This window comes from Delphinus delphis, chromosome X, assembly GCF_949987515.2.
Source record: "Delphinus delphis chromosome X, mDelDel1.2, whole genome shotgun sequence".
In the NCBI taxonomy this organism is placed as follows: domain Eukaryota; kingdom Metazoa; phylum Chordata; class Mammalia; order Artiodactyla; family Delphinidae; genus Delphinus; species Delphinus delphis.
The window spans coordinates 85709502-85732681 of NC_082704.1; the positions used below are offsets into that span (position 1 = coordinate 85709502).

Genomic DNA, 23180 nt, shown 5'->3' on the forward strand with positions numbered 1-23180 from the left:
TTTACAAAAAGACTCACTAGAATTAATGAGTGAATTTATTAGCAAGGTCTCAGAATACAGGGTAAATGTACAAGGATCAACTGTAAGAGTTCCACTTCTAGTATGGAGAAGTAACCTCCTAAACAAAAATTCTTCTACAGACAGTAACTGTAAGCTCTAGAGAAACAAAACAAAACAGGTATTGGTAGAGTGAATAAAAGCAAGCAGATTTTGGAGAGAAGCCAGAAGTTAGAGGAAGTCTGAACAGAGATCTGAGTTGCTATCCACCTTAGGTGAGACAGCATCTCCGATTTGAGTATAACCTGGTTAATTGCCTACTGTGAAAAAACGCAGAACAGTGTAACAGAATATAGTGTTACTACAACATAACACTGATAATGTTCAAGATACAATCCAAAATTACTCAATATATGATGACCTAGAAAAATGTTCTTTTGGTCACTCTCCAGTGTCTTCAGTAGTTTTTAAAATATATTTTCCAGAATTAACAGTTTGGGGGCTTCCCTGGTGGCACAGTGGTTGAGAGTCCGCCTGCCGATGCAGGAGACACGGGTTCGTGCCCCGGTCTGGGAAGATCCCACATGCGGAGCGGCTAGGCCTGTGAGCCATGGCTGCTGAGCCTGTGCGTCCGGAGCCTGTGCTCCGCAATGGGAGAGGCCACAACAGTGAGAGGCCCACGTACCGAAAAAAAAAAAGAGATGGATAGAATTAACACTTTTGATCTGTTAGATGGGTTGGTCCAATGGAAACAATTCAGTCCTACTATGGTTCGTGTTAATTTTTGTATATAGTGTGAGGTTTGGGTCAAGGTTTTTTCCATTTGATACTAATATCCATTTGTTCAAGTGCAATTTGTTCAAAAGATGTTCCTTTCTCCCACTGAATTGTATTTGCACCTTTCTCAAAACTCAGTTGTCCATATACATGTGGGTCTATTTTTGGACTCTCTTTTGTTCCATTTATATATCTGTTTGTCCTTACACCAATACTACACTGTCTGAATTACTGTAGCTTTATAGTAAATCTGAACATTAGGTAGTGTAAATCTTTCATACTTTTTCTTCTTTCTCAAGACTGTGTTGGCTATTCTAGGTCCTTTGTATATCCATATAAACTTTAAAATCTCGTTGTCAGTTTTAATCCCCTATAATTACAAATAATTGATTGAAAAAGTAGAATATAATTCCATAAAGCAACAGATCTCAACAACACACAACCAACTTTAAATCTATATATAGATTATATATATATATATATATATATATATACAGTATTAGTACACAACACCCATCAACAGCTAAATATATTCTTTTCTCAGACCACAACAGAATTAAATTAGACAACATAAAGGAAATAGACAAATTCCTTAAAAAATACAACTTACTATGTCTGACAAAAGATGAAACAGAAAATCTGAATAGCCTTATGTCTATTAAAGAAATTGAATTTGTTATTAAAGCTTTCTCGTCAAGAAAATTCCAAGCCCGATGGTTTCACTGGTGAATTCCATGAAACAGTAAAAAAAGTAACAATCTTACACAAACTATTTCAGATAATAGAGAAGGGAAAACTTCACAACTCATTTTTTTTGTGGCCAGCATAACCCTAATACTGAAACCTGACAAAGATATTGCAAAAGAAGAGAAAACTACAAACCAATATCACTCATGAAAAATGCCAATATTTTTTAAAAAATCAGTAAATAGAATCCAACAATGCATTGATATAATAAGGTTAATAAATCAAAATCAACTAGTATTTATCTCAAAAATGCAAGGTCAATTTAACATTTGAAAATCAATAAATAAATTCACATATTAACAAAATAAAAGTGATCATATGATCACTCTAATAAGATGAAGAAAAAGCACTTGACAAAATACAATATGTAACCATGATAAGAGAAAACCTCTTCAATAAGCTAGGATTAGAAAGAACTTACATAACCTGATAAAGGGCAGCTTCAAAAAACCTACAGCTAACATCATACTTCATGGTATGAACTTTCTGCCCCAAATATCAGAACAAGGCAAGCATGCCCATGCTCAACACTTCTATTCAACATCAAACTAAAGGTCTTAGACTGAAATAAGGAAAGGAAAAGAAATAAAAATCATGAGATTGGAAAGGAAGAAGTAAAAGTGCCCTTAAAGTGATGATGATTACTTACATGAAAAACCCCAAGGAACCTACAAGAAAACTAATAGGTGGATTTAGAAATGCCTCAGGATACAAAGTCAACATACAAAAATAAATCACTAGCAATTTATACTAGCAATGAACCACCTGAAAATAAAAAAAACACAATGCCATTTATAATAGTATCAAAAAACATTAAATACTTAGGGATAAATTTAATGGAGGATACATAAAACTTCTAAACAGAAAGCTATAAAACATTGCTGAAAGAAATCAAAGGTCTAAATAGATGTAGGAAGTTGTCATATTCATGGATTCAAAGGCTCAATATTATTAAGATGTCAGTTCTCCTAAAATTGATCTACAGAATTAATACCAAAATCCCAGCAAGCTTTTTCAAAAAAATTACAAACTGATTATAAAATTTATATGGAAATGCAAATGACCTAGAAGAGCTAAAGTAATTTTTTTAAAAAGCCAAGCTGGAGAACTTACCCTACCTGACTTCAAGACTCATTATAAAAGCTACAGTAATTAAGTATGGGTCTGGCAAAAGGACAGTGTATTAACTATATTTTCTTATTTTCTGTATTCTTGATGCTCTGGCATCCGATGCCTTGCTGATCCTGGAGAGACTGCCCCTCCCAGGCCTAGTTATTTCCTAGAGGCAGTAAATGACTTCCCTTTAACGTACCTTTCATATGCAAAACAACCAATCCAGAGCCCATATCCACCAATTATCTCCTTCATCACGATCTCACAGGTTGAGCCACTAGCCCCATGCCCAAATCACCTCAGGGCTGGGTACCAGGCAACTCCCTACACCCCAGAGCCAGCTGAAATTACTCAAACTAGCTAATTCTAAACCTCCCCAGCCTGATTACTCTGGCTCACCCATTATTTCCATGAAAATCACAATAAAGTCTCTTGCCCATGCTTCCTCCTCACAAATTCTACCTCGTGATTGACCCTGGTGCTCCCTGGTGTGACCCTACGTGGTGTGGCATGCCTCCTCCTCTTGAGAACTGTGAGTTACAAACTATTTTCAATGGCAGTTGTCTCTGGATCTGTTGACCTCACCATACATAAATAATAATAAAACCTTCATTTTAAAACAGAAAGACATATAGATCAATTGAACAGAATAGAGAATCCAGAAATAGGTTCACATATATGAAATCAATTGATCTTAATAAATGTGCCTAGGAAATTCAGTGGGAAAAAAGTCTCTTCAGCAAATGGTTCTAGAACAACTGAATGTCGTATTGAAAAAAATGAACATCAATCCTTACATTAAACACACAAAATGGATCATAGACCTAAACTGAAAAAGCTAAAATAATAAAACTTATAGAAGAAAATATGAGAAAATTTTTGTGACCTTGTAGTAGGCAAAGATTTCTTAAACAGATCACAAAAAATACTAAAAGTTTGAAAAAGATGATAAATTAGACTCCATCAAAATTAAAATATTTGCCTTTTGATAGGCAACAGTAAGAAAATAAAATTGCAAGGCACAAACGGACTCACAGACTTAGAGAATGAACTTATGGTTACCAGTGGGGGGCAGGGTGGAGGGAAGGGATAGTTAGGGAGTTTGGGATTGACATGTATACGCTGCTATATTTAAAAAGGATAACCAACAGGGACCTACTGTATAGCACAGGGAACTCTGCTCAATGTTATGTGGCAGCCTAGATGGGAGGGGAGGCTGGGGGAGAATGGATACATGTATATGTATGGCTGAGTCACTTTGCTGTGCACCTGAAACTATCACAGCATTGTTAATCGGCTATACTCCAATATAAAATAAAAGTTAAAAAAATATTTTAAAAAATTGCAAGGCACAGATTGGAACAAAATATCAGTGATACATATATCTGGCTTAGGAGTTGTATAGAGCAAATATAAACAACTCTTAAAACTCAATAAAAAGAAGACAAACAACCCAATAAAAAATGGGAAAGATATTTGAATAGACAACTCACAAAAATGTACAAATGGTCAATAAGCACATGAAAAGATACTTATCATTACTCATCAGAGGAATGCAACTTAAACTCATACATCCACTACAATAGCAAAGATTAAAGAGACTGACGATAGCAAGTGTTGGTGAGGATTTGGAACAACAGAAATTCTCATGTATTGCTGTTAGGAATGTAAAATAATGCAGCCGCTTTGGAAGACAGTTTGGCAATTATAAGAAACATAAGCAAACACTGATTATATTATACCAGCAACTCCACTCCTAGGTGAGTTACGCAAGAGAAATGTAAACATATGTTCACACACAGACATATCAGAATGTTCACTGCAGCTTTATTCATAATAACCAAACAATGACCACCTGTCATCAACAGGTATAGAGATAAACAAATTACAGTATAGTCATACCACGGAATAGTATTCACTATTTAAAAGGAACAAATTAGTGATACACTCAATAACATGAATGAATTGCAAAATCATTATGCTGAACAAATAAAGTCAGACGCCAAAGGGTATATACAGTATGATTCCATTTATATGAAACCCTAATAAAGACAAATCTAATCTATAATAACAAAAAGCATGCCAATGGTTGCCTGGGGCCGAAGTGGTGTTGAGTATTAACTTCAAGGGGCATGAAGGTGCATTCTGTGTGATGGAATGTAATATGTCATGATTGGGGTGGTGGTTATATCAGTGTGTACCTTTGTCAAAACTTAGGAAACTGTACTCTTAAAATGGATACATTTTATGGTATGTAAATTATACCTTAATAAAGCTGATTTTAAAAGAAAAAATGCTAGGTGACAGTGATCATAAAGTCAGAAGATGGGAGAGAGGCGTGAGATAGGGAAGGTAGAGAGAAGTGAGGAATCTAAAGGCAATACCTACAAAGAGAAAAGAAGGTGAGGCTGGTTGTAGATGACAGTTTATTGGTATCTTAGAGTGAGAAGATGAAAATGAGATGGGGAAGAAGGTGAAAGGGCACCAGGGAGAACAGGAGTGAGGCAACCAACTGATCTTCAAAGATGGTAAATCCATTAAAACCTGAATGTATATGATAAGGATCTAAGACCCTGGGAGTGGGGTTTCGGTACTAAAGCATAAAAATGTGATGGAAGGAGAGAATATCCAAGAAAACCAGATCCATACTGAGGAAGCCTGTCATATGATCGAGACTATACATATTGCAGCAATTCTCCTGGAGGAAAGCCAAGCCAAGAAGACAGTTGATAACAGTAAGGGAAATAAAGGGAGAGAGCAATTTGGTACCAGAGAGGCCAATGTTATCTATTTTCAAGAAGTCTCTAAAGTTTGGAACCTTCAGTGGGAAGCACCCACATAGCACAGGGAGATCAGTTTGGTGCTTTGTGACCACCTAGAGGGGTGGGAAGGGAGGGTGGGAGGGAGGGAGACGCAAGAGGGAAGAGATATGGGAACATGTGTTATGTATAACTGATTCACTTTGTTGTAGAGCAGAAACTAACACACCATTGTAAAGCAATTATACTCCAATAAAGATGTTAAAAAAAAAAAAGGGTAGCAATCATAGCCTTTTACAAGTATCAGCCTCAAGTATTTCCATGTCTCCCTTCTGCCCGGATCACACTCGCTCACCTGAGCAGCTCTGATGTGGGGTTTCCTCCTCCAACGTCCAAGGCTCCTCTCCTTGCTCCAACTTGAAGATGACCTCTGGCTTGGGAATTTCACACCCTGTTAACAGGAAATGATAGAAAATGGGGTCCAGCTAATTGCTTTCCATTTGTTCTTTGGAAAAGTGACCACATTTCATTGGGAAAAGAGTAATAAGCGCAAAGGTGCAAAGGGACTGAAGAATCTCAGACCAATCAAGGATGACACCATCACACACTTCAGATGCCCCAGAGCACTCAGCAGCTGAGGATGGAAGCAGCCTCTCTGAGGTTCTGTGTTAGCTCCCCTAGGGCTGCTCTAACAAAGTACTGAAAACTGGGTGGCTTAAAACAATAGGAAGGTATTGTCTCATATTTCTGGAGGCTAGAAATCTCAAATCAAGGTGTTAGCAGGGTCATGTTCTCTCTGGCAGATATAGGGGAGAATCCTTCCTTGCATCTTCTAGCACTTGTGCTTGCCAAAAATCTTTAGCATTCCTTGGCTTGTAAACGCATTTTACTCCAGTCCCATGGCTGTCTTCTCCCTGTGCGTCTCTTCTCATTGTCTTCCCTCTATGTGTGCCTATTTCAGTGCCCAAATTTCCCTTTTTTGTAAGGATACCACTCAATTAGGGCCCACACCAATGACCTCATCTTAACTTGATCCCCTCTGTAAAGATTACTACTTGCAAATAAGGGCACATTCTGAGGTACTGGGGGTTAAGATTTTAACATATTTTTTTGAGGGGACACAATTCAACCCGTAAGAGCCGGCCCTCTGATGCCCCAAAATTCATGTCCTTCCCATGTGCAAAATACACTAACCCCATCCCAGTATCCCCCAAAGTCTTAATCATCCCAGCATCAACTCTTACGCCTAAAATCTCATCTAAACATCAAATCAAAGTCTCAAATCACATCATCTAAATCATCCAAATCTTACAGGTGAGACTTGAGTATGAGTCATTCTGGGACAACATTCCTCTCCATGCAAACCTGTGGAAACAGATGAGTTATCTGCTTCCAAAATACAGTGGTGGGACAGGCAGAGGATAGATGATACTCCCATTCCAAAAGGGAGAAATTAGAATTTAAAAAGGGATGGGAGGTCTCAAGCAAGTCTGAAACCTAGCAGGGCAAATTCCATTAGATTTTAAGGCTTCACAATAATTCTCAATGGTACAACACTCTGTCCTCCAAGCCCACGAGGGTGGTAGCCCCACCCACTCAGCCCCGGGCCAGGAGTGGCACCACTTACTATTACCACTAGTGACCCATTAGCAAAAATTTTGCTTCCTGTACCGGCAACCTTATGCTCTGCTGTTCTACACGTTTTAGTTCCAAAGGGAGGAACACTTCCACCGAGAGACACAACGATTCCCTTGAACTGGAAGTTAAGTCTGCCACCTGGACATCTTGGTCTTTTCATGTCTCTGAATCGACAGGCAAAGAAGGGAGTTACTGTGCTGGCTGTGGTGGTTGATCTTGACCACCAAGGGGAAATTGGACTGCTATATCATGATGGAGGTAAAGAAGAGTATGTCTAGAATACAGGAGACCCCATAAGGCATACTATCATGCCCTGTGATTAAAGTCAATGGAAAACTACAACAATTCAACTCAGGCAGCACTACTGATGGGCCAGACCCTTCAGGAATAAAGTTTTGGGTCATCCCACTTGGTAAAAAACCACAACCAGCTGAGGTGCTTGCTGAGAGCAAAGGGAACAAAAAACGGGGTAGTGGAAAAAGGAATTCTGCTTCAGGACTGCGACATAAGAAATCTGCCTAGTTTGCAGTCTGTGGCCTGCCCTGTGGATTTCAGACTCAAAAGTTCGACATCAACTCACCTGAATTTCCAGCCTGCTGGCCTGCCCTTCAGACTTGCCAGTCCCCACAACTGGGTGAGCTGGTTCCTTAAAATATATCTCTCCCCCCTACTCTGTATTTATGTACACACGTGCGCGTGCACGTATGTGTATACTCTCTATATGTATATACCTGTATCCTATTGGTTCTATTTCTCTGCAGAACCATAATAGAGAGTGGCTCTAGAGGAACAGAATCTCAAGGATGAGTTTTCTGAATTAGTTATGGGATTTCTAGAATTGATTCCTTATTCTGATTAGATTCAAAAGCACTAATGACTCTATTTCAGTAGTAAGGAGGGCACTAATAGTCCCTGGTGTAACATGGCAATAGAGATATGCAAAATGTCAACACTGGATACTCCTAATCAAATGCTTGTAAGAAGTGAGGTTCTGGATAACCTTGTATTTGATACCTTGGAAATTTTTGTCAAACTTCCAAGTATAATAAGATTGCCTGGTTACTCCTAATTGCGCTGGATGAAGTGGGGAAAGAAAAGGATGAGCTCAGGGATTTGATTTTCCAGATCATGCATCGTATAAGTGACCTGAAAATTTCTCTGTCTGTCCTGAAAGTAACCCTTAGCTCCTATAGCTGCAGAGCTGAGATGGCTGAAAACCAAACCCAGAGTCTCATCCTGTGAGTGGCTAAATTACAACACAAATTGAATTCCCAACTTCACAGAGTGTCTGCTGTTAAAGGAGAGCACTGATGAGGAAGGAACGGGATCCTGAAAACTGGAATGGAGACATATGAGGACACTGAACTTCTAAATTCAGATGAGTCTTTGCCAGTAGAAGCAGCCCTTTTACCCTCAACTGAGAAGTTTAACCCTCCTCTGCCAGAGGAGCCTGCAGTGGGCTCCCCTGAGGGACTTGCCTTGTAAGGTACTGCTGGTTCCCCTCAGGACCTATGTCTACCACCCTTCTTTGCTTCCAGACCTATAACTAGACTTAAGTCTCATCAAGGCCCAAGGGTGAGGTACAGAGTGTGACCCATGAGGAGGTGTGAGATACTCCAAAAGAACTGCATGATTTGTCCAATCTATACGGACAGAAATCTGGGGAATATGTGTGGAAATGGATATTAAGAGTGTGGGATAATGGAAAGAACATAAAGTTGGATCAGGCCAAAATTATTGATATGTGTACACTAAGCAGATTCTGAATGTAATGTTGCCACTTGAGGGGTTAGGAAGGGCTGAAACAGTGTGTTTGGCTGGTTGGTTGAAACATGGACCAAAACATGGCCCACACTAAATGTAGCTGAAATGCCAGGACTACTTTGGTGTACTACAGAGGAAGGCATCCAAAGGCTTAGGGAGATTGGAATGTTAGAGTGGATTTATCGTGGAAGGTCTGCTCACTCACACTGGGAGGGTCCAGAGACACACCTGTCATGATGACTGTGACTAATAAATTTGTGAAGGGGCCCCGGGTAATCTGTGATTGCTCTTTGCTGCAAGCTCCTTGCTGTAGGTCAGAAATTTCAGTGGGAACTTCTGCCAGTGAACTGGGAAACCTAAATGCAATGGGAGTAATTGGATCCTGGGGTGGCAGGGGCCAAACAGAGGCATTGAGTTGTCAAATGCAAGGTGGATGCGGTTACCACAGGGTCAAAGCAGTAATCAGAAAAGTCCGATTCACACATAAGAGTAGACATTTTTATAATACTGTTTTAATTCATTCTCCTACTCATTAGACTTCAGACATCTTTCAAAACAAACCTTTATCTTAGTGTTCCATTATTTAAGAGATAACCTTCTTTCAAGGCAGCAGAGTTACGACAGTCTAAGAAAAGCAGGACAAAAACAGTATATGAACATTTAGCAAAGAACAGTTTTCAGATATTTATGAAACTATGCTACATACTCATATATTTATGTGTTATATGTCTATACCTCTCTATCCTTCTAACACTATATGAGAATAGGGGAATAGCATTAAATATAACACCTGTTACAGAGTGGCTCATCTGTTCACAGACAGACATATCAACAAATTAAGAGCAAGGAAAGGGGAAATGAAAGAATACTGAGTATTCATTATGTACCAGACACTGCCCTAGGCACTTTAGATAAATTCATTCATTTCATCTTGAAAATAACTCTCCTCTTAGTCCCTTTAGATAAGGAAACTGAGGCTCAGAGAGGTAAAATTCCAAAATCACATAGCTAGTAAGAGGCTTAGTTATTCACTCAACAAGTGGCCGGGTGAAGATTTAAACTTCTTTCTCATATACCATACTACTGTCAAATAGGAAAAAATGCATACATGTCTTTAATATACATTAGAAATAAAACAAACTTTCTGTGCTGCCAAAAAAACAAACAAACAAACAAAAAGTCCAATTCACAGAGATCTATGGGGTTGGCTAGTTGATCCTGACATCCCTAGAAAAGAAACAGGTGGGCAATCTACTAAATTCTTACTTGATCTGTATAAGGAGAAGAGTCCTAGGTCAAGTGAACAGAAGTCTAACTTGAAACATCAAAACACAGAGTCCTGGCTCCTCAATCAATTCTCAGACTTGAGCCAGTTTATATACCCGGAATGAACACTTTTGAATGAAGGGGAGGCTGGGTCCCTGAAGGAAGGAACCCATGACACTGCCAAAAATTTATACTACTAACCTTTCTCCCAACCTTCCCTAAAGGGACCTATAGCCCTTTACAGGGTACCTGTGCGTTGGGGAAAAAAACAATGAGGCTTACCAGATATCACTGGACCCTAGCACTGAACTGACACTAATTCCAAAAGACCCAAAACATCACTGTGGCCCACCAGACAGCGTAGGGGCTTATAAAAGTGAAGTGATCAATGGAGTTTTCGCTCAGGTCCATCACACACAGTGGGCTCAGTGGATCCCCAAAGCCATCTTGCGGTTATTTCTCTGGTCCAGGAATGCATAACTGGAATACACATACTCAGCAACAGGCAGTATCCCCATATTGGTTTCCTGACCTATGGAGTGAGGCGTTTTATGGTGGGAAATGCCAAGTGGAAGCCACTAGAACTGCCTCTACCTCAGAAAATGGTAAACCAAAAGCAGTACCGCATTCTTGAAGGACTGCAGAGATTACTGCCACCATCAAGGACCTGAAGGATGCAGGGTGGTGGTTGCACTACATCCCTATTCACCGTGCCTATTTGGCCTGTGCAGAAGACAGTGGATTATCATAAACTCAACCTGCTAGTGACTCCAACAGCAGCTGCTGTACCAGATATGGTTTTGTTGCTTGAGCAAATGAACGCACTCCTTGATACCGGGTATGTAGCTATTTATCTGGCAAATGCTTTTTTAAAAAACAATACCTGTTAGTCAAGACCAGCAGAAGCAGTTTTCTCTCCGTTAGCAAGGCCAGCTATACACCTTCACTGTCCTACCTCAGAGGCAGATCAACTCTCCAGTCCTATGTCATAATTTAGTCTGCAGGGATCTTGATCAACTTTCCCTTCCACAGGACATCACATCGGTCCATTACATGGATGATACTATGCTCATTAGACCTAGTGAGCAAGGAGGAGCAACTACTCTAGACTTATGGATAAGACATTTGTGTGGCAGAAGGTGGGAAATAAATCTGACAAAAATTTAGGGGCCTTCTATCGCAGTGAAATTTCTAGGGGTCCAGTGGTGTGGGGCATGTTGAGATATCCCTTCTAAGGTCTTGAAGAGTAAGTTTTTGTGTCTGGCTTTTCCATAAACAAAAGGAGGGGCAACACCTGCCTCCCAGTGCTGCTCGTAAGGGGCCCAAGTCCTTATGATGGAGGCCCAGCCTGTGGATGGTATGAGGCCAGGAGCCGCCCTTGGAGCACTGAGACTGGGTCCTCCCAGAGTCGTGTTCCTTGAGAATGTGCCTAAAGTGGGCAGTAAACTCCGTCTAAGGCTAAATACTGGCTCAAAATTGATAGTCAACAAGTACCATAAGGGACAGTTGAAGAGAGAGTTCAAGAGAGCATGTTAAGAGGTGTGACCTCAGATCAGATGTGGCGACCTCACACCTGGGTGGTGGCCCTGCCCTCTTAGCTCTGGAACTAATTAGGTGGCTCACCTTCTGGAAACAAAGAGGTGACAGCCAGTCACCCTGCATCTCCCCAGTCTGTGCCCTCTGGGCCTGTGATGGCAGTGACAGCCCTGCTGGCTTCTGAACCATTTTGGGGGTCATTCATCCCTTTTCTTGAAGCGTGTTCATAGCCAAATAGCTTTACTGGACTGTTTCCTGTCTGTAGAATCCCAGAACCCCAGCCTTCCTTCCTTTTTCCCTGCCTCCGGCCTCTTCAGCCCAAGCTGGCAGCGTTTCTTCTGAGATGGTTGACTGGATCCACAAATCATATACCTAATCTTTTTAGCAACTGGTTGTCCAGCCACACCCTTGGTGCTCTTTCCAGAGTACACCTTCTTATATTTTGCAGTATGGATAGGCTGAGAATTTTCCAAATCTTCATATTCTAGTTCCTTTTTACTAACAATTCCTTCTTCAATTTCTCTTTCCTCTAGCATTTTACTGTAAGTATGAAGCAGAAACCAAGCCCTGCCTTTAACACTTTGCTTAGAAATCTCCTCAGCTAAATATCCAAATTCATCACTCACGACTTCTGTTTTCTACCCACAATTCAGCCAAATTCTCTGCCACTTTATAATAAGAATCACCTTTCCACTAGTTTCCAATTATATGTTCCTCACTTCCATCTGAGACCTCACCAAAAACACCTTTAACACTCCTATTTCTACCAACAGTTTCTCTGAGGCAATCTAGACATTTTCTATCAAGCACCTGAAAATCTTTCCAGGCTCTACCCATTGCCCAATTCCAAAGCCACCTCCATGGATTTTGTAGGTATTTGTTACGGCAGCACCCCACTTCCCAGTACAGAAAGCTGTGCTAGTTTCCTAGGGCTGTTGTAACAAAGTACCACAAACTGGGTGGCTCAGAACAACAGAAATTTATTGTCTTGAAGTTCTGGAGGCCAGAAGTCTAAAATCAAGGTGTAAGCAGGGCCATGCTCTTTTTGAAGGTGCTAGGGAGGGAACTGTTCCATGCCTCACTCCTGGCTTCTCGTGGCCTCAGGCATTTCTTGTCCTATAGATGCATCACTCCAGTCACATGGTCATCTTTTCCTTGTATGTCTTCACATTGCCTTCCCTCTGTGTTTCTGTGTCTCTGTGTCTAGATGTCCCTTTTTTATAAGGATGCCAGTCATATTGGATTAGGGCCCATCTAATGACCCTGTTTTTGCTTGATTACTTCTGGATAGACCCTATTTCTAAATAAGGTCACATTCAGAAGTAGTGGGGGTTAGGGCTTCAACATATTTTCTTTGGGGGGGCCACAATTTTACCCATAACAAGGTCCTTGTAGGTTCACAGAGTGGCTCTGCTTACCCAGTGAGAGAAGGTGGCTATAGTTCTCCAGCATCACGTCCTGGTACAGGCGCCTTTGAGTAGAATCCAGCTGCTGCCACTCCTCCCTGCTGAAGTCCACAGTCACGTCCTCAAAGGACACTGACACCTGTAACAACACAATCCCATTCAGGGTGACATGGTCAGCATGGCGGGATAGGGAAGAGACAGAAAATTGTTTTTAGTAACTTTTACCATAATATCCCATAGGGTATGCCTATTAAATACCTACTTATACATAATGTACAGAATACAAATATCTAATTGGAAATTTCTGCTATTCATTGTATACAACACTCAGTCTTTCTTTCTTTCTTTTTTTTTTTTTTTTGGTATGCGGGCCTCTCACTGCTGTGGCCTCTCCCGTTGCGGAGCACAGGCTCCGGACACGCAGGCTCAGCAGCCATGGCTCACGGGCCCAGCCGTTCCGCAGCATGTGGGATCTTCCCGGACCGGGGCACGAACCCGTGTCCCTTGCATCGGCAGGCGGACTCTCAACCACTGCTCCACCAGGGAAGCGCCTCAGTCTTTCATTTTTAAAAATAATATTTCTGTACAGGATTTGAACTTGATCCTATTTTGTTGCTCATTTTAATGGGAATTTGTGTTTTATAACTTTTAGAAGGAAGAATGTACATTTTTTTCACTTTACATAGCTCCCTCTACTGCTGCTTTCATTTAGTCTTCAAAAACATAACCATTTTCTCTTGATGCCTTTTTTTTTTTGGCCAATTTTAATTTAATTCCATAGTGGTCAGAAAACATACTCTGTATGATTTCAACATATGTTCTATCCGGAAGAACGTTTCATGTGTCCCTGGAAAGGAATGCATATTCAGTCATTGGTGGGTGCAGTTATAATATATAAATCAACTTGATTGAGTGCTGCTGAAATTTTATATCACTTTACTCATTTGTCTTCTACTTGTTCAGCCAATTATTTGTCAACTTTTTGGTAAAAATTGACAGGGAGATGTTAAAAGTTTATATGGCTATGCAAAGGAACTAGAATACACAAAGCAAGGATTAGCATGGAGGATTTATACTATGCAATGTTAAGACTTACTTTAAAGCTACAATAATCAGACAGTGTGGTATTGATCTAAGAACAGACACATATATCAATGGAACAGAATAGAGAATCCAGAAACAGATCTGCACACATATGGACAACTGGTTTTTGACAAAGGTGCCAAAGGGGAAAGGGACAAAGGTGCCAAAGGGGGAAAGGAAAAGTCTTTTTTAAAAATTGTGCTGGAACAAATGGATATGAGTTTTGGAGGAAAAAAACAAACCTTGACCCACATCTCACACCATATACAAAAATTAACTTTAGTGTTCTCACCACACACACACACACACACACACACACACTCAAACTAAGCAACTCTGTGAGGTGATGAATGTATTAAGTAACTCGATTGTGGTATAAAAACAAATATACAGATCAACAGAATAGAACAGAAAGCCCAGAAATCAACCCACACATATACAGTCAATTAACTTATGACAAAGGAGCCAAGAACATAAAATGGGGAAAGGACAGTCTCTTCAATATATGGTGTTGGGAAAACTGGACAGCCACATGCAAAGGAATGAAACTGGAGCACTATCTTATACTACATGCAAAAAATAACTCAAAATGGATTAAAGACTAGAACATGAGATCAGAAATCATACAACTCCTAGATGAAAACATAGGTGGTAAGCTCCTTGACATAAGTCTTGGAGATAAATTTTTGGATTTGACACCAAAAGCAAAGGCAAGAAAAAACAAAAATAAACAAGTGGGAATATACCAAAGTAAAAATATTATGCACAGCAAATGAAACCTTCAACAAAATGACACAGCAGCCTACTGAATGGGAAAAAATATTTGCAAATCATATATCTGATAAGGGGTTAATATGCAAAATATATAAAGAACGCATACAACTCAACAGCAAAAAACCCAAAAAAATCTGATTAAAAAACGGGCAGAGGATCTGAACAGACATTTCTCCAAAGAGATATACAGATGGCCAACATGTACATGAAAAGGTGCTCAATATCACTAATCATCAGGGAAATGCAAATCAAACCCACAATGTGATATCACCTCATACCTGTTAGAGTGGCTATCATCAAAAAGACAAGAAATGACAAGTGTTAGTGAGAACACAGGAAAAAGGGAACCTTTGTGCACTGTTGGTGGAAATGTAAATTGGTGCAGCCACTATGGAAAACAAGATAGAGGTTCCTCGAAAAATTAAAAACAGAACTAGGTATGACCCAGCACTTCCACTTCTGGGTATCTATCTAAAGAAGATGAATACATTAAATCAAAAAGATATCTGCACTCCCACATTCACTGCAGCATTATTTACAATAGTCAAGATATAGAATCAACCTAAGCAACCATAAGTGGAAAAATGGATAAAGAAAATGTGGTATGTGTGTATATACACACACACACATACACACACACACACATACACACAATGGAATATTATTCAGCTATAAAAAAGAAGGAAATATTGCCATTGCAACAACATGGATGGACCTTGAGGGCATTATGCTAAGTGAAATAAATCAGACAGAGAAAGAAAATTCCATATGATCTCACTTATATGTGGAGTCTAAGAAAAACAAAAAACAGAAAACAGAGCTCACAGATACAGAGAAGAGTTGGTGGTTGCCAGAGGCAGGAGTGGGTGGTGGGTGAAATGCGTGAAGGGGTCAAAAGGTACAAACTTCCAGTTATAAAATAAATAAGTCATGGGGATGTAATATACAGCATGATAACTATAGTTAATAATACTGTATTGCATATTTGAAAGTTGCTAAGAAAGTAAATCTTAAAAGTTCTCATCACACGAAAAATATTTGTAATTATGTATGGTAATGGATGTTAGCTAGACTTATTGTGGTGATCATTTCACAATATATACAATATTGAATGATCATGTTATATACCTGAAACTAATATAATTTTATATGTCAATTATACCTCAATTTAAAAAAATAACCAAGTGGGGCTTCCCTGGTGGCGCAGTGGTTGAGAGTCCGCCGGCCGATGCAGGGGACACGGGTTCGTGCCCCGGTCCGGGAAGATCCCACATGCCGCAGAGCGGCTGGGCCCGTGAGCCATGGCAGCTGAGCCTGCGCGTCTGGAGCCTGTGCTCCACAATGGGAGAGGCCACAACAGTGAGAGGCCCGCGTACCACAAAAAAAAAAAAAAAAAAGGCATGGACTTCCCTGGTGGCACAGTGGTTAAGAATCTGCCTGCCAATGCAGGGGACACGGGTTTGAGCCCTGATCTGGGAAGATCCCACATGCTGTGGAACAACTAAGCCCATGCGCCACAACTACTGAGCCTGCACTCTAGAGCCCGCGAGCCACAACTACTGAGCCCGCGTGCCACAACTACTAAAGCCCGTGCACCTAGAGCCCGTGCTCTGCAACAAGAGAATCCACTGCAATGAGGAGCCCATGCACCACAACGAAGAGTAGCCCCTGCTCACCGCAACTAGAGAAAGCCCGCACACAGCAACGAAGACCCAATGCAGACAAAAATAAATAATAAATAAATTTATATAAAAAAATAAGGGGCAGAAACTTCCCAAATATGGTAAAAGACATAAATTTACAGATTCAAGCAGGATAAATCCACAGAAAACCACACCTATGCACAGTGTAGTCAAACTAATAAAAACCAAAGAAGAAAAGAAAGCAGCCAGAAAACAAACAGAAAAAGACATATTACATACAGGGAAACAGTGATTAAAATGACCACTCAGTGCTCAACAGAAGAAACAGAGGTCAAAATACAGAATACAAACTACAAAGTTTTTAAATGATGAAGAAAATAAGTTTTATCTGGCTGGGCAAATCTAGGAGTGCCTTGATAAGTTCTTCATGGCTTTTGGTTCTACCCTCTGTGTTTCTGGTCCCACCCTCTGAGCCATCTTTCCTATTTCATGAAAGGTTGAAAGGTAGCATTTCAGGAAAGGTAGCAGAAGAGTTTTCTCAGTCTGCTTCCTACCGGTAGAATTTTGAAGGTCTGACATCTTTCCATTTTTGTATTGTCTCTATCCCTTTAAGTCTAAGGTGGTAGTGTTTCTGTTCATATAATTTGCTCTAAAATTTTATGAGTTGTCTGTGAATCTCACTGGGTTCACTCCCTTAGACGAAAAGTGCACCTACAGATCTGTTTGAGATAAGCCATTCTTTATCTTGGACTCCTGCTGAGAGGGCTGAGAGACACACTCTTAAGCTTCCTAGAGGCCCTCTTGCTTGATTGAGATCTATGAGGCACTCTTAATCTCTTCAAGGGGAGTTTTGTGTGGCTGAATGCTCTGGTCCTCTGATCTGAGGTCTTAAGAAAAGGTTGTATAGTCACATCTTTTGCTTTATTTCTAGATCATATTTTCCTGATAGTGTTTCAGAGCTATTTCTTTTTTTTTTAAACATCTTTATTGGGGTATAATTGCTTTACAATGGTGTGTTAGTTTCTGCTTTATAACAAAGTGAATCAGTTATACATATACATATGTTCCCATATCTCTTCCCTCTTGCATCTCCCTCCCTCCCACCCTCCCCATCCTACCCCTCCAGGCGGTCACAAAGCACCGAGGCGATATCCCTGTGCCATGCGGCTGCTTCCCACTAGCTATCTACCTTACGTTTGTTAATGTGTATATGTCCATGACTCTCTCTCGCCCTGTCACAGCTCACCCTTCCCCCTCCCCACATCCTCAAGTCCGTTCTCCAGTAGGTCTGCGTCTTTATTCCTGTCTTACCCCTAGGTTCTTCATGACATTTTTTTTCTTAAATTCCATATATATGTGTTAGCATACGGTATTTGTCTTTTTCTTTCTGACTTACTTCACTCTGTATGACAGACTCTAGGTCTATCCACCTCATTACAAATAGCTCAATTTCGCAGAGCTATTTCTTAACTTTAGAATCTTGTGCTATCTGAAGAGGCTAATAATTTTCAAAACCATCAAGTCCTGGATCCTTTGTGTTTGACAGTCTTTCTCTCAATTTATCTCCTTTCATATTTTGCTAAAAGCAGCAAGAAACTTGATGCGTTCAACACTTTTCTTGGAAATATTAGATAGATCACCAAGTTCATGAAGCACAATTCTCTACTTTCCACATAACTGCAGATGACAGTGTTGCTAAGTTTCTATCACATAAGCTCCTCCAGTTTCCAAAACATGTTCTTCACTTCCTTTTGAGCCTTCATCGGCATCCTATAGTCCAAATTTCAACTAATAGTCTATTCAGGCAATTTAGGATTTCTCTAATATGCTCCTTAAAATCCTTCCAGCCTCCACCCACATCCAAGTTTGAAAGATATTCCCACATTTTTAGGTGTGTTATGACAACACCCTACTCCCAGTACCAAAATCTGTGTTAGCTTTCTATTTGATGCATAGCAAATTACCCTAAAACTTAGTGAGTTACAACAATATCCATTATCTCACAGTGGGTCAGGGGCCCAGGTGTGGCTTAAATAGGTCCTCTCACTTGGGGTCTCTCACAAGGCTGCAGTCAAGATGTTGGCCAGGGCTACGTTCATCTTGAACACTGACTTGGAATGACCCACTTCCAAGCTCAGGCAAGTGGTTGTTGATAACATTCAGTTTCTCGAGGTCTGTTGTACTGAGTGACTCAGTTCCTTATTGACTGTTGGCCAGTGGCTGCCCTCAGTCCTTTGCCACGTGGATCTCTCCATAGGGAAGTTCACAACATGGCAGCTTGTTTCATCAAAGCCAGCAAGCAAGAAGAACCAGAGAGAGAGAGTGCCAGCAAGATGGAAGTTACAGTCTTTTATAACCTAATCACATAATTGACATCCCAACACTTTTACCTTATTCGGTTTCTTAGAAGCAAGTCACTAGGTCCAGCCCACATACAAAGGGGAGTGGATTACACAAGGGTATGAATACCGAGAAGTGGGGATCACTGACAGCCAACTTAGAAGGCTGCTTACTAAAAAAAATCAAAATTTGCATGAAGCAAATAAAGATAAATTTCGAAGGAAATTTATAGCTTTAAATGCTTATATTAGAAAAGAGTCTAAAATCAATGACCTAAAATTTAACCTCAAGGAGCTAGAAAGTAAAAGACCAAATGAACCCAAAGAAGCTAAAAGAACTAGCAAAGATCAAAAAAATTAATGAAATAGAAAACAAATGGCAGAAAAAGTCAACAAAAAATTAATTCAAGCTGTATTATCGACCTAAACATAAAAACTAAAACTAAAAATGCCCCAGAAGAAGACATAAGAGAACATCTTTGCAATGCTGGGACAAGCAAGGATTTCTTGACATAGTACAAAAAGCAACAACCACAAAAGAAAATTTTGATAAATGGGACCTTATCAAAATTAAAACTTCTGCTCATCAAAAGATGTCATTAACTCATAGACATAGAGAACAGACTTGTGGTTGCCAACGGGGAGGGGCAGTGGGGGAGGGATGGATTGGGGGTTTGGGGTTAGCAGATGCAAACTATTACATACAGAATGGATACACAACAAGGTCCTACTGTAGAGCACAGGGAATTATATTCAATATCCTGTGATAAGCCATAATGGAAAAGAATGTGAAAAAGAATATATATATGTATAACTGAATCACTTTGCTGTACAGCAGAAATGTTGAACACAACATTGTAAATCAACTATACTTCAATAAAATAAAAATTTAAAAAAGATGTCATTAAGAAAACAAAACGCCAAGACACAGACTGGGAGAAAATATTTGCAATATGTATACAAAACACCCATATTAAGAATGTATAAAGAACTCCTACAAAGCAAAAAGAAAAAGACATGTAACCCAATTTTTTTTTTTTTTTTCGCGGTACGCAGGCCTCTCACTGCCGTGGCCTCTCCCATTGCGGACCACAGGCTCCGGACACGCAGGCTCAGCCGCCATGGCTCACGGGCCCAGCCGCTCTGCAGCATGTGGGATCCTCCCAGACCAGGGCACAAACCCGTGTCTCCTGCATTGGCAGGCGGACTCTCAACCACTGTGCCACCAGGGAGGCCTGTAACCCAATTTTTTTAAATGGGCAAAATATTTGAACAGACACACATGAAAAAGACATACCAATAAAGCATATTAAAAGATGTCCAACATCATTAGTTATAAGGGAAATGCAATTTAAACTACACTGAGATAGCACTATACACTCACTTTCAAAGCTAAAATTAAAAAAAACTGAAAAATTGCTGGTAGAAATGTAAAACTGAACTATCACTTTGGAAACTTGTTTGGCAGTTTCTTTTTTTTTTTTTTTTTTTGGCTGTGTTGGGTCTTCGCTGCTGTGCACGGGCCTTCTCTAGTTGTGTTGAGCAGGGGCTACTCTTCGTTGTGGTGCCCGGGCTTCTCATTGTGGTGGCTTCTCTTGTTGCGGAGCATGGGCTCTAGGCACGCAGGCTCAGTGGTTGTGGCATGTGGGCCCTAAAGCGTGCGGGCTCAGTAGTTGCAGCACGTGGGCCCTAGGGCATGCAGGCTCAGTAGTTGTAGCGTGCGAGCTTAGTTGCTCCGCGGCATGTGGGATCTTCCCAGATCAGAGATCGAACCTGTGTCCCCTGCATTGGCAGGCGGATTCTTAACCACTGCCCCACCAGGGAAGTCCCTGGTTTGGCAGTTTCTAATAAAGTTAAATATACACCAGCCTGTAATCTGGCAATTCCATTCCTTGGTAGATACTAAAGAGAAATGACAACAATATATCCTCAGAAAAATTCCACAAGAATATTTATAGCAGGATTTATCATGATAAAAAAACTAGAAACATTCCAAATGTTCATCAGCAGGTAAATGCATAAACAAATTATAGCATATTCATATAATTGAATATTCAGCAATAAAAAAGAAAGAGCTACTGGTAGAACAAACAACCTGGATGACTCTCAAAAATTTACAAATAGAAGCCAAACACAGAGCCAAACATAAACCGTATGATTCTATTTATATGACAATCAAGGACCAGCAGGGCTAATCTATAGGGATTAAAAATATTAACAATGATTGCCTCAGGGGGAGGATATTGACTGATTAAGGGGGAACCTTCAAGGGTGATGGACATGGTCTATATTTTAATTTGAGTGATGGGTATACATATTTGTCAAAATTCATTAAACTATACCATTTAAGATCTGGGTAATTCAATGTCGTTCAAATATAACTCATTTCAAAAAAACACACAAAAAAGTGCATATTATAAATATATTCAGGGTACAATGTGGGCCCCAAAGAGAAAACAGTTGATTCTACTGGGGATGTAGGTTTAGGTTCCATAGAGCTGGTACAGTTTAAACTGAATCCTGGAAAAAATAAGTGTGATAGAGATAAGTGAGGGAAAATGTTTTCCAGAAAAGACGAAGAAATTGGTGTGGAGACAGGAAAATACACAGTAATTAAGGAAAGAGCGAACAGCTTTGTGAAAAGGAGAGATTATATAATATGTCAAGGAGGCAATTATGAGAAAAAAAAAATCCAAGGAAGTAGGCTGGAGTCTGATCATGAAATAGTATGAATTCTTTTAGTAATAGATCACCACTGAAGTGTTTTAGTTTTATATTTTTAAGTTAAAATTTATATTTGGGAATAAAAATTCATAATAACAAATTTTTTATAAAACTGCCACACAGGAACACACCTTAAGATACCACTACATGCTTCACTTAGAAAAAGTTACGGACATAGTCAAAACAAATAGCTCTCATTTATAAATGTGAGTTCGTTTCTTTTAGCAAAAGAAAGCTCACAGGATTCTAAATAATTCATGGGACAAAAAAAGGAAATTTAAAAATATTTTTAGCTGAATGATAATTTAAAATGACACATTAAAAACTTTATTGCACAGCATGTGGTTTATTTCTATAATCATTCCTTGTGCTCTTGAAAAGAATATGTACCCGGAAGTTGTTGGTTACAGTGCTCTATATATTTTTGTTGGCTCAAGTTCATTAATTATGTTGTTCAGGTCTTTTATATCTACTGAATTTTTGCCTGTTTTTTCTTTCAGTAACTGAAAGAGGTATGTTAAATTTTCCACTGAGTATGGATTTGATTATTTCTCTTTTTTTTCTCCATTTATGTTTTATTATCTTGAGGCTATGTTATTAGCTGTGTACAGATATAAAATTTTTATATTGTTTTGTTAAATTGGCTCTTTTATATTATGAAATATCTCTAGTAATAAATCTTGCTTTAAAGAAAAAAAAAAAAAGAAAGCTCACAGGAAATGTCAGACTGAAAACCAGCAGGATACAGCGATGCAGGGACAGCTCAACACCTCCTGAGCCAGAAGGCTCAGAGCCAGGCCTCCCTGGCTGGGGGCTGTGCTGCTTCTCCTCTCTGGCCTTCAGTTTCCCTGGCACCAAAGGAGGGAAGACTGGATGACTGATAAAGTCCTGGGTGCCATGGTCCATTCATTTCAGAGAACAGTGTATGATCATAACAGTATCGTTCTCCTTTGATTGTAAATGTCAACAGAATACAACTTAACATGCTGAAAAATTTTACTACAAAGAGTGCTATGATTTTTCCCATACTCTGCAAAGGATGGATGAGGGCCCATATTATCAGGCCACACTCACTGCTTATATTGGAAAATGAGGAAATGCTAATGAAATTGCTTTTATGGGCTGACATTCATGGATGGCAGAAAGGGGCGTTCCAGAAGGAGTCCAGGATTTGCTCTTCATGAGTATTTCAGCTCCCGGCCAAAGCTCGGTGGCCAAGTGCACACATGGGCACACCCATGCCCGCATGCAGTCTGTAAAGGTCACTGAGCACGTGTTAACCTTGAAGGGGAGAGAGAAACCTCAGTATTTCCCCCCAACAACACTCCAAGCCTCTTGTAAATCATATTCAAATTCATACACTTAAGCATTAATTTACATACTTAATTTCTGACAGGCTGACAACCGCAGCCCTTCTCCCCCTCAGTGTAAAGTGAGAAGTGAACTGTTATTCAGTGTATCCGTTACATTGGTAGTGGTGCTAAGTGTATTTTATATAATGTGCTATCTACAAAAAGGCAGATAAGAATTTGATTTAACATCCAGTTAAAAGCCATCATTGAAAAATTAAAAAAAAAAGAGTGCTATGATTTTTATTATGACTCTCACCATCTT

At 39.8% G+C, this 23180-nt stretch overlaps 2 protein-coding genes across 4 annotated transcripts in view; both read right to left on the bottom strand.

Annotated features, from left to right (window-relative positions):
* Positions 1-23180, bottom strand: part of LOC132417940 (zinc finger protein 81) — a 142314-nt gene that overhangs the window by 93973 nt on the left and 25161 nt on the right. For 2 of the 3 annotated variants that reach the window (XM_069540376.1, XM_069540377.1), the window contains exons 3-4: positions 13016-13142; positions 5749-5844 (exon numbers count right to left, since the gene is read on the bottom strand). In XM_069540376.1, coding sequence (XP_069396477.1) covers positions 5749-5844; positions 13016-13142 — 223 coding nt within the window. Of the gene's footprint in view, positions 1-4462; positions 5510-5748; positions 5845-13015; positions 13143-23180 lie in introns of those variants that run through there. The other variant, XM_069540378.1, reaches the window with a different exon arrangement.
* Positions 1-23180, bottom strand: part of ZNF157 (zinc finger protein 157) — a 505987-nt gene that overhangs the window by 15581 nt on the left and 467226 nt on the right. The window lies entirely within an intron of this gene.